At 45.0% G+C, this 14,631-nt stretch overlaps 1 protein-coding gene across 2 annotated transcripts in view; it reads right to left on the reverse strand.

The window, feature by feature from the left end:
- Positions 1-13,750, reverse strand: part of SDK1 (sidekick cell adhesion molecule 1) — a 919,871-nt gene extending 906,121 nt beyond the window's left edge. For both annotated transcript variants that reach the window (XM_045993982.1, XM_045993983.1), the window contains exon 1: positions 13,197-13,750. In XM_045993982.1, the coding sequence (XP_045849938.1) occupies positions 13,197-13,425 (229 nt within the window). In that variant the 5' untranslated portion in view covers positions 13,426-13,750. The remainder of the gene's footprint in view (positions 1-13,196) is intronic.
- Between the last annotated feature and the right edge of the window lie 881 nt (positions 13,751-14,631).

Genomic DNA, 14,631 nt, shown 5'->3' on the forward strand with positions numbered 1-14,631 from the left:
TTCCTCCATATGTATGCTCTTCTTCAAATGTTATTAAAAGTACTTTACCCTTGGGGCGCCTGGGTGGGTCAGTTGGTTAAAGGGCTGTCTTCAACTCTGGTCATGATACCAGGAACCTAGGATAGAGCCCCACAGTAGCAGGGAGCCTACTTCTCCCTCTCTCACTCTCCCTGCTTGTGTGCACGCGCACTCAAGGGTTCTCTCTTCTCCTTTCAAAATCTTCAAGAAAAAAAAAAAGGAGTTTATCCTTGTTCATTTAATCTAGCTCCCAGCTAAGATCCAAGTCCAATTTTTTTCACAGCTAAGATCCCCATTTGGAATGTAAGGAACGCCATTTTGGAATATGTTGGCTAAACACAAAAGTCTTGATGCTGGTCCTTCTGTCTGGAAAAATCCTGTCATTATCTAGACACCAAATTCCTCACTCGGGTTTCTGAATCCCTAGATTCTAACATGGCTTGCCTACTTGTACCCCTGCTAAGATCCTGTTGAAGCTCATCTCCCAGGTTCCGAATCATCTGTCCAGCTGAAAGAGCTCTTCACAATCAACTATATTTAATGTTGTCAGTGTGTCTCCACCTTAATAAGCAATAAGCTCCATGAGAAGGAACTATGTTTTATCATTTATAAATGATACATTTTTATCATTTATCAAAAGATGTATCATTGATATCATTTTATCAAATGATACCATTATCATTTGATCATGTTTTACCAAAGGTAAAGCAGTACCTTTATTGCTTTACACAGTGCCTTGCTCCCTGAAAGCCCTCAGTAAGCACTAAATGAATGAACTCCGCGTCCCTCTCTCTTAAGCTGATCTGTCCACCCCACATCAGTAGAAACTGCTAATGCTCACTTTTCCCAAACCACAAGGCTTTTCATGGAGTAAATTTGAGAAACTGCTTCCAAACACTTCACACTTTGCTATTTGCATCTCACTCCTTCCTCTGGTTTCAGTTTCTTTCTTCTTGAAGGGACACCTTTTAGTAGTTCCTCCAGCAAGTCTATGAGGGATCTTTGTCCTTATCTACAAAGGCTTTATTTCACTTACTCCTGAACATTACTATATATGGACTCAAACAAAATCCCTGCCAGTCTGGACAACAGCTTCCCTCAGGTTGCTTTTGTCTTGTTTCTAACATTTCAACTACAGTGTGTCCAATTTATTTTTATTTAGCCTGCTTGGGTTCTACTGCACTTCTTGGAACTCAGAACTTAGGCCCTGCATTTATTATGGAAAATTTTCAACCATTACATCTTCAGATAGTGCCTGCCACCACCACCACCCCTACTATTTCCTCTTCCTAGAAGCTCACAGAAGGTGGTACTAGACTTTCATACTCATTTCCCGGCTCTTCACCCTTCAGAGCTTCATTCCAAGCAATTCCTTCAGACCTTAAGAATCAGTAATTTGGTGGCACCTGGGTGGCTCAGTTGGTTAAGTGTCTGCCTTTTGCCAGGTCATATTCTCAGGGTCCTGGGATCAAGCCCCACATCTGGCTCCCAGCTCAGCAGGGAGTCTGCTTCTCCCTCTCCTTCTACCTGAGGGCCCCCCTCCCTCCACTCCATGCACTGGTGCTCTTTTTCAAAGAGCTACTGAGTTTACTTTTAAAAACCATAATTTTCATTTCTGTAAGTTCTCTTTGGTCCTTTTCCAAATCTTCTAATCTGTGGTATTCTTTCATTATATTCTTATCTCTTGTATCTCTAATAATTTTAACCAAGGAATCTCTGTCTTATGTCCCAGGAGTACCTCCTGGAATACCAATTCTCCTACTAAAAACTCTGCCCACTCTTCTTCATACTGATTCATTTCCTTGTGTGGCTGGCAATTTATTTATTTATTTACTTACTTACTTACTGCAAGTTCATCTTCAGCATGAACTGTTCCTTCCTTGAGAGTCCCACATTTTTCATTTGCTCTCGAGGACAGTTACACACTTATTTCTAAAGGCTTCATTTGTTTCCACAGGTCTGTACTAATTTCTGTACAGTTTCTGTACATAGTTCTGTACTAATTCTATACAGTTTCACACTAATTTCTCAGCTTGAGGGTTAGCTGCACTGTAAGAAATGTTAAACTTTAACCCACCATCAACGTGATGGACAGCTTTGGGATTCGGATGGTTCTTGTATTCTTTTTATTTCTAACTACATACAACCTCAGAAGGACACATGTTTCTTTGCACTTCCTTGAACTAGGTTTTTCTAGTCTTCTTTTCACAGATGGACACCCGTCAAAGTTTTATGTAGGAAGACCTCAACCCCACCTTCCTTCTTCATAGAGACCTAAGACCGTGTCTCCTGTTCCTTGCTGACACCTTCAGGATCAAGCCCTTGAAGCCTACATCCAGATCTGAGAGCAGGGCAGGCCTTGAGCTCCCAATTACACCCTGGCTTTGAGCTCTCCTTTCACTTCTGGCACCTGGGACTTCCTGGTCTATCAGCCTCAGGAACGCTTTTGTTTGTCCTTAGTATATTTCATCCACAGTTTCCAAGTGTTTGTAGCAGGTGGAAGTCCTCTATATCAGCTCTGGTGGCAATATTGCTAGAAACCTGTGACAGTCACAAAATATGAAACTAAAATGATCACTTCAGGGAATTGTGATGATTACTTACCATTTTGCCAGATGACAACAGCCAACTTTTTTTTCAATCTTGAAAATAGTTTCCAAATTGGTATAAATATTCCCAAGATATATTAAGATCATTTTATCACTATACATTTCAAATGCCTTCATGGCTCTTTTTCCTTGATAATTTCAACAAAAACCACACCTGTTGACTCCATTTTCTCACTACTCATTCATCCCATAACGAACTTCAATCTGATTTGTAGTCCTAGAACTCTTTTGGAATTATACTCAAAGAGATAAACTATTCCCACCTAATCAACAAATCCAATGGTCCCTTCTTTGTTCTCATCTTACTCACCTCCCTGCAGCAATACTATTGCAATTTGACCACCCGACTATCACCCCAGTTAAAATATTTATTCCAGTATCACCACCATCACTATCTACCTCACTCCCATCACTCCAATCTCTTCCTCCTTCAGTTTATCAAGTCACAGCCAGATTAACAGCACTATGCTCCAGTCATGTCAACTTTTCACTCTCCACTCTGCCCCACAGTGGCTCATCACTCTCTGGCACTATGGGAAAAGAAAAGGTGAACAAGGCACAATTCCTGTCCGCAAAAGCATAAAGAATAAGACACAGACAGGATGTATGCTACATGTACTTGCTAAGGCTAAACAACTTACCTGCAACCACACCAAATGATCCTCACAGCAGCTCTATGACGTCGGTGCAAATACTATACCTACTCCAGGGATGAGAAATGCTAAAAGATGCCTAAGCCAACCTTAGGGAGCACAGCTAGCAAATGACTGAGTCCATTTTAGGCCAATCCCATCCTCTTAAACGACAGACTATACCTTCTCCACAAATATTTACAGCAAAAGCCCAGACCTCACCTTTGACTGAAAAATGTGTATCTGATACTTCCTAACAGCTGTTTTGGATGCCCCAAAAGTACCTTGCATTAACATATCAAAAACCGCAAAAATCGCGACCATACTGCCCAAACTGAAGCGGTCCAATCTCAGCAAATGATTGCACTAACCAACTCATCATGCAAGTCAGAAACCTGAACATCACGCATGACATATTCTCATCCTCCTTCCATATCCAAACTATTACCTTACCAAATCCTGTCTTTTGGGGGGAAGGGAGGCGCGTCTTAAATCTGTCTCTACAACATCTACATCTGTCCATCTCCAACACTACCAGCCTAGCCCAGTCCAAAATACTACCTTCTCTCACCTCAACTGCTGCTAGAGCCTGACTTACCTAGAGTCATGCACTCTGGTTTTTCCCAATCTACTCTCAGTTTTGCAACCAAAATGCTTTCTCCCCTTCTTGAGATTATGCTTTTAAAACAGCCAACTGACCATTTCACAGATTTTGGACTCCAGGCCAAAGCTTTAGGCCAATCTTTTACTTCAGGTTCTGAAGCATTAGAAATGTAAACATTGATGATAGCTGGGTTTGAGTCACAGAGATAAAGCCAATTTTCAGTGACAGTCAAGAATGACACCAAACACAGGAACAGAAGCAACCTGAGAGAGGATGACAGAGAGGACAATACCTGAGAGGTTTTGAACACTTGGCTCTAGTTTTTCCTAAGGTAGAGCTGAATCCTAAATTTGCCAAGTTTCAAGGTATTCTTCTTGTTACACTGTGATACCCCAGGATGCCTCCAATGAAATCCTTTTTTTCTTAAGTAGTTCAGACTGAGTTTCTAGCTTGCAGCCAAGAGTCTTAGCTAAGAAAAAGGAAAGAAAAAAACCTTAGAAGAGCCAAGAAGACACACTTAGAAATGGGGAACATGCCTACAAGGCAAAAATAAAACAAATTTGACATAAAGTAAAAATACCTTTGGCCAGATAATATATAAATATGTTCAATATTTGTAAACTCGTGTATCTCCTTTAAAAGGTGTTACATAAAATGCTATAGGGTAAGAGTCACGTTTCCTTTTATGCTCTGCAAATCATCACAGCTTACCATAAATCTAACTACGGAACAAAAAAATTAAAAGTAAAAGCATAACTGTACAATAATATAAATCATGAAGTTGCATATTTAGAAACCCACTCTCTCTGGCAACAGTTTATACATATGTTTGTATAAAGAAATTGTCTTTTTCTAGTAATATTTTACCAATATTCTATCTGCTGGTTGTGATTTGCATTGCCAGGTACTATAAACTCATCTTGCTCATAGCCAAATATTTAATGTATTACATAAGTATACTTACAAGTACTGTAACCATAGACGGAAAAAAATTAGCTGTGAAAACTACAGATTATATCCTCTATAAACACTTTTTCTGTTGCCATCTGGTGGCTCCTGTATTAAATCAACACTGACACTCATTGTATATAAGGGCTTGGTCCACAAAATGAAAATCTCCTATTCTTTTTTCTACCCCATGTAACACACAGGAAGAAGGCAAAAAGAACCGACCTTCACTTTGGAAATAGTCCCTCTTTCATGAATAAACCACAAATACACAAAATAAATTAAGGGTTGCACAAAGAACCCACAGAAACTACAACTTCTGGAGATGATCACCCTTACCTAAGTAGGATAGGTTATACCTATGCAACAAAAGCTGTAAAACTCTCTCCTTAACCGAATTCTTTTTCCTAACCAGTCGTCTACTTGGATTGCTAAAATTCCCACCACTGATTACTCTTAATAAAGGCAACTACTGGGGCACCAGAGTGGTTCAGTTGGTTGAGCATCCAACTCCTGATTTCGGCTCAGGTCATGACATCAGGGTCGTGAGTTGGAGCCCATGCTGGGCTCCGCACTAGATAAAGAACCTCTGTTTAAGATTCTCTCTCCCGCCTCTCTATACTTCCCCACCATCCGTGCATTATATAAACACATACATACATAAATACATAAAGGCAACTACTGGCACTCCTCTTGAAGTAGACATAGCCATTCTTTGGTTGCCTCTCTATATTGTTTTTTTCTTGGAAAGATCATTCATCTTTGTAAAAATCAGGCTTATGTATCTGACAGCTTCCAAACCTCTCATGATAAGGAATCATGTCTAGAATACAGAGGAGAGTTCTGAAAGAGAGAAGGGGCAACAGAACATTGCACCAAATGTTAATTTTATCTACGTAATAATACGGGCCCACCAGTCTAGCCCATTCTCTACAGCCCATATCTCTAAAGGCTGGCCTTGTCAGTTAAATGGATACCTAGCAAAGTCAAAAAAGGATGCAGTCTTGCCCATGTTCAACAAGCTAATCTCCAAAGATCAGTAAATTAATAGATTTACTTGGCTGACAGGCATCGTCAAGAAATTGGATTATTTAACTGATAGCTCTTATCTTCACTAGACATTGTATATCAACAGAGTGCCACTAAGCCTTTCAGAGTGAAAAATAATTCTTGTGTTAATTTTGAGGGCCTTTTGATTTACCTAAGTCCCTAAGGAATACAATTAACCAACATAACATGACTTGAGCACAGAAACGTCAACAAACACCATCTTCCAATCTCTTTAAATTACTGATGGTCACTGTCCTATAAACATTCTCATATCCATCACTATTTCATATCTTTTTAAACTTCTCTCTGCATTAATTACCTCCAGTAGATTTCAATTACTCTTGCCCTTTCTTCTTCCAGCCATTTAAATAAATAAGCAATTCATATTTTTAAGGAAATTTATTTCTCCAAACTGTGGGTTTACACTGATAAATTATGGCACTAATTCATTTTACAGAACCTAAAGTTTTGAACATGAACCATTTTCAGGCTAGAGTAAATACATCATGTGCTAGAGAAATACCGTACTGCATCTTAGTTGTCTTTGATATTGTAAATACCCCGGAAAAAGTAAAATGAAGAGAATTAGGTTCCAAGAGCTAAGACATATGGAGTTACAGAATCCCCAAACAGGACACACACTAGAGTCTAGTAAAGGGCAGAAAGGATAGGACAACATACAGAATATCAGAGAATCAGAGCAGAACAATTTTAATAAGCTAGTCTAACCCCTTCCTTTCACAGGTGAGAAAACAGACCCAGAGAGGCTAAAAGATTTGTTCATATTGCAAGTTAGTTAGAGTGAAATAAAAACCAAGTCTACTGACACTTAGCCCATCGCCTTTTCCATTCACCACATCCATGTTTCTAGGAAAGCTTTGCAAAAGTATTCTCATTCCCACAAAAGACTGTGGGGGCAGGCTAAGGTTTTAGAGCTGCCTGTCAAGAGGCCAGACCACCTAAATACTAGAATAGTAAATATATAAAAAACTAGGGTCTCCTAAAGCAGTGCTCCCATAATATCATTTATTCACTTTTACATTTGGATATAGCAAGAACAGTGTTAATACAATGAATCCCTAAGACTAAAAATATATATCTCCAGAACCAGTCTCAGATATGGGATCAATAAGTGGCAAGTAAGTATCTGTCCAACTCTGACAGATTTTTGCATTTCAGAGATTCACTGAAAAACTTAGGACTAATTTCCATATGCTAGTACAAAACAATGGCAGGAGGTACCATATTCTCTGTCCCAGTTGACAAAATATATTGGTCAAGATCATGGGTACAAATGTTTATGCCTTTTTTACTTAGAGATTTACAAATATAGGGGAAATTTTAAGAAAATAACTTATAGGTATGTTGGAGCCTAATTATAGTGATAAACTATACAAATTAAAATGCTCAGTTACATTAGGTAGCAATGTATCATCACTTAGCAAAAATATTTAAGCAAATAAAACTTAAACATCTTCACTTTTTAAAAAATAATTCTACTATAACTCCTCCTTATATTATACCTTTCAACCTGATTTTTATTCCCTACCCTCAGCTTTACTCATCTTCCATGGATTTGGACTTCAAGGGTCTACTCTTAAAACTACAGCTTTTAGGGACACCTGGCTGGCTCATTTGGAAGAGCATGCAACTCTTTATCTCGAGGTTGTAAGTCCAAGTCCAATGCTGGATATAGAAATTACTTCAAAATAAAAATTTTCTTTAAAAATACAGCTTTTAAATAACATGGAGGACATTGGGAGATGGAGAGGAGAAGGAAGTTGAGGGAAATTGGTAGGGGAGGTGAACCATGAGAGACTATGGACTCTGAAAAAGAACCTGAGAGTTTTGAAGGGGCGGGGGCGGGAGGGTGGGGGAAACAGGTGGTGGGTAGTAGGGAGGGCATGTATTGCATGGAGCACTGGGTGTCATGCAAAAACAATAAATACTGTTATGCTGAAAAAAAATAAATAAAATTTTTTTTTAAATACAGCTTTTATTATTTCTTGAAGAAATTTAAGTTGTGACCTAGTCAAAACAAGTTTCTCTGTTTTCCTACTCACTCTGGGTCTGTTCCTTTCTGTAGATTTAGTCAACTAACATTACTGGCCTCTGATGTAGGGGACACCTAGAGGATGGCCCCAAGTTCATGTTTTGAAACAGAAAACATGGAAGGGCACTAAAGAGTAGAATATAAAGGCAACTGGTAGGTAGAATTTAAAGACATGTTACTAGATTCCACTTAATTACCCATCTAACTTATCAGAGTTCCCCTTTGTTTTGCCCAATATTTAAGAAGTAGGCAACATTTAAGGGAAACTTCCTAGCTAGGTATAATCCCAGTATGTAGCTAAACTTAACCATGTTAGATAAAAGGCATGCTGAAGCAAACTAACAAAAATTCTGTACCTTACAAACCCCACCTCTTTATTTGCATCTAAAGGACTTAAATGCATGTACTTGAATGCAGATAAAAGAATTTTCCAACTGTTCCTCAAAGAAATGGTTGGTACACTCCCAGTGGTCAATTCTGTGGCATTCATATCTGCCAACAGACTGCCATAACCTATTCTCAGCTGGAATTTGAAAATTACAGTATGAAAAAAAATTCTTTGTGAAGAAAAACTCCAAAATGGCAATAGTCATTTTATTATGGGAGAGTAATGGGTATAGGGAGGAGGCTATGCATATTTCCTCTTCTCTCTTCCAAATTATCCAACGGAATTTAATAATGACAACAGTAAAGAGCAGTAAAAAAACAAAACAAAACAAAAAAAAAAAAAACTGGAACCTGAAATTTGGCGTCCAGTAACAACAATACAGTATTTAGAAAACACCAACCACCATCTTCCCTTGGTACTGATCTGATTGTTCTCCCTCCCCACAAAAAGCTCCAGGCTACATGGAAGGCACTCCAGCCTACTGGTTACAAAAGATTGTGGATTAAGCAGTCTGCTTTCCATTTTGGCTCCGTCACTACTAGTCTCAGGACTTCAAGCCAATTAGTTACCATCTCAGTGCCTCAGTTTCCCCACAGGTAAAATGAGTACAAAATGCTACCTACCTCTCAGGGGTTGTTGTGAAGAGTAAATGAGCCTACTTATAAAGCACTTAGTGTTTGGCACATAAGAAGGCCCAATAAAGGTTAGCTACAGGTGGCTATACATAAGGCTTCATAGAGGGTGATAATTGCTTATTACTGGATTTACAAGACAGTTACCAACCGAGTGGCCAGTTGCCATCTGTTAAACATACAGTGGCCTAATAAAATATAATCGGTGAGTATCTGAGCACTTTGTGTAGCACTCTCTGTGAAGACTCTCCAGTAGAGCAGGTAGTCTGGAACTCAAGTTCCAGGTGAAACTCAAACCACAAAGCGGTGAGAAAGGGGGTCCAAGAGTAAAAGGCGAAACCAAATGTTTCTGGGGTAATAAAAGCATAAGGACCCAAGAAGAAGCTAGATTTTCAGTAAACCCAATAAGCACAGTTTTGTGGCTTCTTCACCAAACCAGTGGCAGAGAAGCCTAATTAGCAGAGCTTACCCAAGGCTGGGAACTGACCTGAGGAAAGTGGTTCAGGTAGGAGTCCGGGTAAGCATCCAGACCACGTGAAGTCAGACTAACAATGACAGGGAACTGAGGGAGATTACAGGATAGACCAACAAGGATAAAACCAGAGCACAAACATAGACGCATCATCTGGGGCGCTTTTGTAAATGCACTAATTCACGTTCCAGAGACCCTCAAGATCAGAGGTGGAGCCCAGATGATTCTATTTTTCAAGTTCACTGGTGATTCTGATGCATCCCTCACACTAGCACAAAGCAGGAGCCCAACAGTGGGAATAAACAGAATAAATGATTAAAAGCTGAGTAAGTCAGGGAGAAACTTCAAAGTTTGAGATCACAGACATGAAACAAGTTTAAGTGAAAAGTTCAAGGTGCATAAAGGTCACTGGAATTTGGGGGGCAGTGGAGTGCTACAAAACGACAAGGCCAGAAACAAGGTTAAAGGGGAAGTTGCATCATGTGCAATTTCTCATTTAAAGGGTTAGAACAATGGTTCTCAAACCTGCCTGAACACTGGGATCCCCTAAGGAGTTCTTAAAATCTGACACTCAGGTCAAACCTCAAATTCTGGAAATGAGATCCAGGCTTCAGTATGGTTTAAAGCAACCCCATGACTCCAATGTGTACCCAAGGTAGAGAAACATGAGCTAGAGAGGCTTCAGGAAAGCAGCAGGTGACTGGAATGAGGAAAGACATAAAGCAATCTAACTCAGAACTCTCAAAACCTAGTATGTATCAAAATCAACTGGAAAGCAAGCTGTGTTCTACAAGATCACTGAATTCCCCAGGAAACTCTGATACACACAAAAGTTCGAGAACCATCGATCTAAGTGACTGGCAATAACTCCAAAAGAGAAACTGGAATGATGGGCAACCCCAAAGCAATAACTAAGAGCATTTCTACCCCTCTCAGCCTGAAGAGGCTATAATGAACATAGGAGGCCATACTAAACATTACCAGAATCAATAAGCCAGTCAAAGATCTAGCAGTAAAACTAGGGCACCAAACGTGCACCTGGGTGGCTCAGTTGGTTGGGTCACTGCCTTTGGCTCAGGTCTTGATCCTGGAGTCCCAGGATAGAGTCCTTCATCGGGCTCCCTGCTCTGAAAGGAGTCCGCTTTTCTTCCTCTGACCCTACCTCCCTCTCATGCTCTCTCTCATCTTCTCTCTCTCTCTCTGAAATAAATAAATAAATTCTAAACAGTAACAACAACAACAACTAGGGCAACACAGACTAACCATATATGATACTTATGACCCAGCCATCCTTCACTTCAGAAGGCATCTCCCAAAACATTCAGGTCTGGGGACACCTGGCTGGCTCAGTCTATGGTTCATACAACTCTTGATGTCAGGGTCATGAATTCAAGCCCCATGTTGGAGTGGAGCCTACTTAAGTAAACTCAGTTCTGGTCCCTTGGTGGACAATATAAGAAAGCATGCATTGCCACCTGCCTTTCAGAATTAAAGACTTAAGTCTTTAAGAATCTAGAAGTGTTACACACACACACACACACACACACACACACACACCAATAAGCAGAGTATAACTCAGAAATTCTCATTACCATGTAGAAAGAAACCCCAAGGCGTATTTAAGTTATATTTGAAAGATCTGAACCTTGTTATTTCTCATAATGGCCAACTGGGTAACTTAGAAGAGGTAAGTATATATAATTTTTACTACTCAATGTTGCACTTTTCTCCCAAAATATCAGACCAAGTCTAACCACATGACATACCATTAGAAGAAAAACAAAGAGAAATTAGGAAATGCTTCGCCTAGCGACACAATGATACAGTACTTATGACTAGTTCCAGCTTGGTGTTAAGTATTCCATTTAGAATGTTACATTTTATCTGATAAGATTCAAGAGAATATATTCCCTTGCATATGACCAACTCATCATCCCATCAGAAATCTCTATAGCAGCACCAGAATTTTCATTTTCAAGATACATGAGCTTTTGTCAAATGGTGACATCTCTCCAGTAATATGAATTTTCAATATGATATAAAAAATGATAGATATATTACACATTTCACAGAGCACAGAGAACAGAAGCCTGTCAATGAATTTAAAATTTGTGACAACCCATTTGAAATTTTACACTAAAAGACCTGTACACTTTCATAAACCATATAAATGTAAAACAGGTACCAATGTTTTCACTTGCAACAAGGAATAAAATATGCCTTCCTAACAAAGTTTAACTGTTGCCTTAGTGCATTTTAATTATGTATTTTCATCAGCATTACAGCTGTAAAAATGCGACACATTATACAGCCTTCAGAGTGCAACCGATAACTTGAAATCCTTGTAATATACTTTAAAACAAGGCCACCAGATTTGCCCCCCCCCACCGCCACGACCCCCATGTGAACTTGGGCACAAATCACCAAATGTACGAATGTACAGGGCTTATTGCAAAGTACTAGTCACTGCATTAAAAAAAGGAAAATAATAAACACCATCTGCATTTTAAAAATCAGCCCTAAGTGATTTAGATTTCTTCATCTGAACCTGGCTTCTTTAGCAAGCTACAGATCCCATTTTACAAAATGACTTAATAAATGCTTTTCTACCGAAGTCAGTCATTAGGCAAAAAGAAGCGTGCGCGCACATACACACACAGAGAGAGAGAGAGAGAGAGAGAGAGAGAGAGAGAAATGAAATTTTTCCTAGTAATGGAGGAGTTAACCAGAAATACGGCGATTTGTTTTCACGCTGCAAAACCTGAAAGCAGGTGTTAGGAGAGCCACGGGGAGGGGGCGGGGAGGAGCCCGGTTGAGATAACGTTAGGTCAGCAAGAACTAGAGACCCCTGAGTGAGTGCTTGCGCTACCCGGGCCACTTGTGAGTTCCTACCTTGCAGACGTGAACACCTCCCAACTGTTACGCGTCCCTTCACGTCCTTCGCCGCCACTGGACACCGCGCACAGCGAATTCAAGTTCAGAGCGCCGGCTCCTTCCAGGGACAGTAGTATCCCCCACCACCACCCCCACGCCGCTAAGGAACACCCAAGCCAGCTTTGCTCCAGCTGCCAGCAACAGCAGGGGTACGCTAACCCGAGTTAAAGACCTTCCCCGGAGGAGGCACCTACTCCTGCCTGCATTTTTGTTATCTGCTTCCAGCTTCACCCTTTCCAGACCAGCCAACTTCAGCGGAGAAGGATGCTACCCGCCAACGGATTTTTAACAGGACCCGGACCGAGGGGGGACGCTCCCCGTGCAGCGGTCCTCGGCGGCGCAGCCGCGAGCTAGGCTCCGGGTTAGAGACCCCCGCCCCGCCCCGCTGCGTTCTCGCCGGCAGCCCAGGAGGGGGGCAAAGCCACCCGCACCCAAAGTTTTGCTCGCGGCTGTCTGTCACCCTCCTCCCCCGTCCCGGGCTCGGGCAGCCGGTCATGCGGGATCGCGACCCGGGCAGGACTGCACAGAGGCTCCCGCGACCCGGGCAGGACTGCACGGAGGCTCCCACCACGCGCCCCCCAGGTCCCGCGGAGATGCCGGCCCGCCGCCCGCGGGGGGCGCCGGGCTCCGACCAGCGGCAGGCTCCCAACTTGGGTGGCTGGGGCCGCACGGCTCCGCTCCCGCCGGCGACAGAGCCCCGCAGGGCGCGTCTGGCGGGCGAGCGCTCGCGCGGCCGCCCGGCCCGCTGCGTCAAGCCCCTCCGCCCGCCTCGCGGCCCCGACGGCTCGGGCTCACCCCGGCCCCGCGCCCCTGTCCCGACCCCGGCTCCGGTCCCGCGCCCCGGCCCCGCGCCTACCTTGAGCCAGCGCCCGGAGCAAGTGCAGCTGCAGCGCCAGGAGCGCCCACCATCCTCGCCTCCGGCCCGCGCTCAACTTTGTCGCCGGCCGCCGGCCGCGCTCCCCCGAGTACCGGCCGGGGCTCTCGGGCGCCGCACGGGCTCCCCCGGGCCGCTGCCGCCGCTCGGGGCCGGGCGAGGACCCCCGCGGCCGCCCCGGGCCCGCCGAGCCGCCGCCGCCCCGGGCCATGCTGAGGAGGAGCCGCCGCTGCCCGCGCCTGGCCTCGGGCCCCGCGAGCGGGACGGGCGGGCGGTGGCCGCAGGCTGAGGGGCCAGGTGCGGGGGCCGGGGGGCGGCGGAGGGGCGCAGCGGAGAAGTTGTCAGCGGGCGAAATTCTTGTCACGCCGCCCCCAGCGTCCCCGCAGCCGGAGCGCCCGGGCCTCGCCGCGTCTCCGGGAGGGTCCGGCGGGCGCTGAAGAGGAGACGTCGCCGCCGCCGCCGCCCCCGCCCGGCGCTGAGGAGAAAGTGTGCCCGCCCGCGCGCCGGCGCTCGCCCTCCGCCGCCGCCGCGCCCCATTCACAGCCCGGCCGCACGCGCCGCCCGCCCGCGCCCGCCGCCGCCGCTGATTGGCCGCAGGGAGGCTGCTCGCGGGCCTCGCGCCCCGCCCCCACGCCCTCGCCTGTTTTCAAACTCGCCGCGCCCGCCCGCCTGGAATTTCGCGCCGGGCCTCGGGCTCGCCTCGGCGGCTTTCCGCGCCGGCTGCGCCCCCTAGGGACACGCGGAGCGTACTGCAGGCCGGTGCAGTGTCGGCACGCGCTGGGCTGACAGCTCGGGCGGGGGCTGCGCGGGCCGCAGGGGCAGGGGGGGCGCGGGGGCGGCACGGGCCTCGCCCGACTCGGGGCGTGAGGTCTAGCTGGTGGGCTGGCGCACTTGCGGCAGAGGAGCAGGTGGGCCGGGCGGCGGAGACTCTGGCTGGTGCAGGTGGGCGCGCCCCTCCGGTAGCCTCTAGCCGGCCCTCCTTTAGCAGGCCCTCCCCTCCCCGCCCCTGCCCGGAGATCCGCCAGCTCTGGCCAGAGGGTGGGTGTTCGAGCGGTTAAGCGCCAAGTTACTGGGATTGCAAAGGAGAAATAAGCGCGATCGGGTTTCCAGTTCTTAGCAACAAAAGGCACCACTGGGTGTAGACCCGCCGCCTGTTGCCAGCAGTGGACGCTGGCTTCGGAGAGGCGTCCAAGGTCATGTGTGGCCTGCGGGGACCACAGCGCCGGCCGCTTCCCGCCAAGGAGTGGGGGGGGGGCAGTCTCTGGGAAGCGTCTCCTAGGGGAAGGGGCCCTTGGAAGAAGGATCTCTTAGGGAGAGGGTGTCTTAGGGGAAGGGTCCCTTAGGGGCAGGGTCTGCTAGCAGTAAGGGAACCCTCGGGTGAAGTTCTTCTAGAGGGGAAGGGCGCTTTGGAAGCAAG

The sequence above is a fragment of the Meles meles genome, chromosome 21 (assembly GCF_922984935.1).
Source record: "Meles meles chromosome 21, mMelMel3.1 paternal haplotype, whole genome shotgun sequence".
Classification (NCBI taxonomy): Eukaryota; Metazoa; Chordata; class Mammalia; order Carnivora; family Mustelidae; genus Meles; species Meles meles.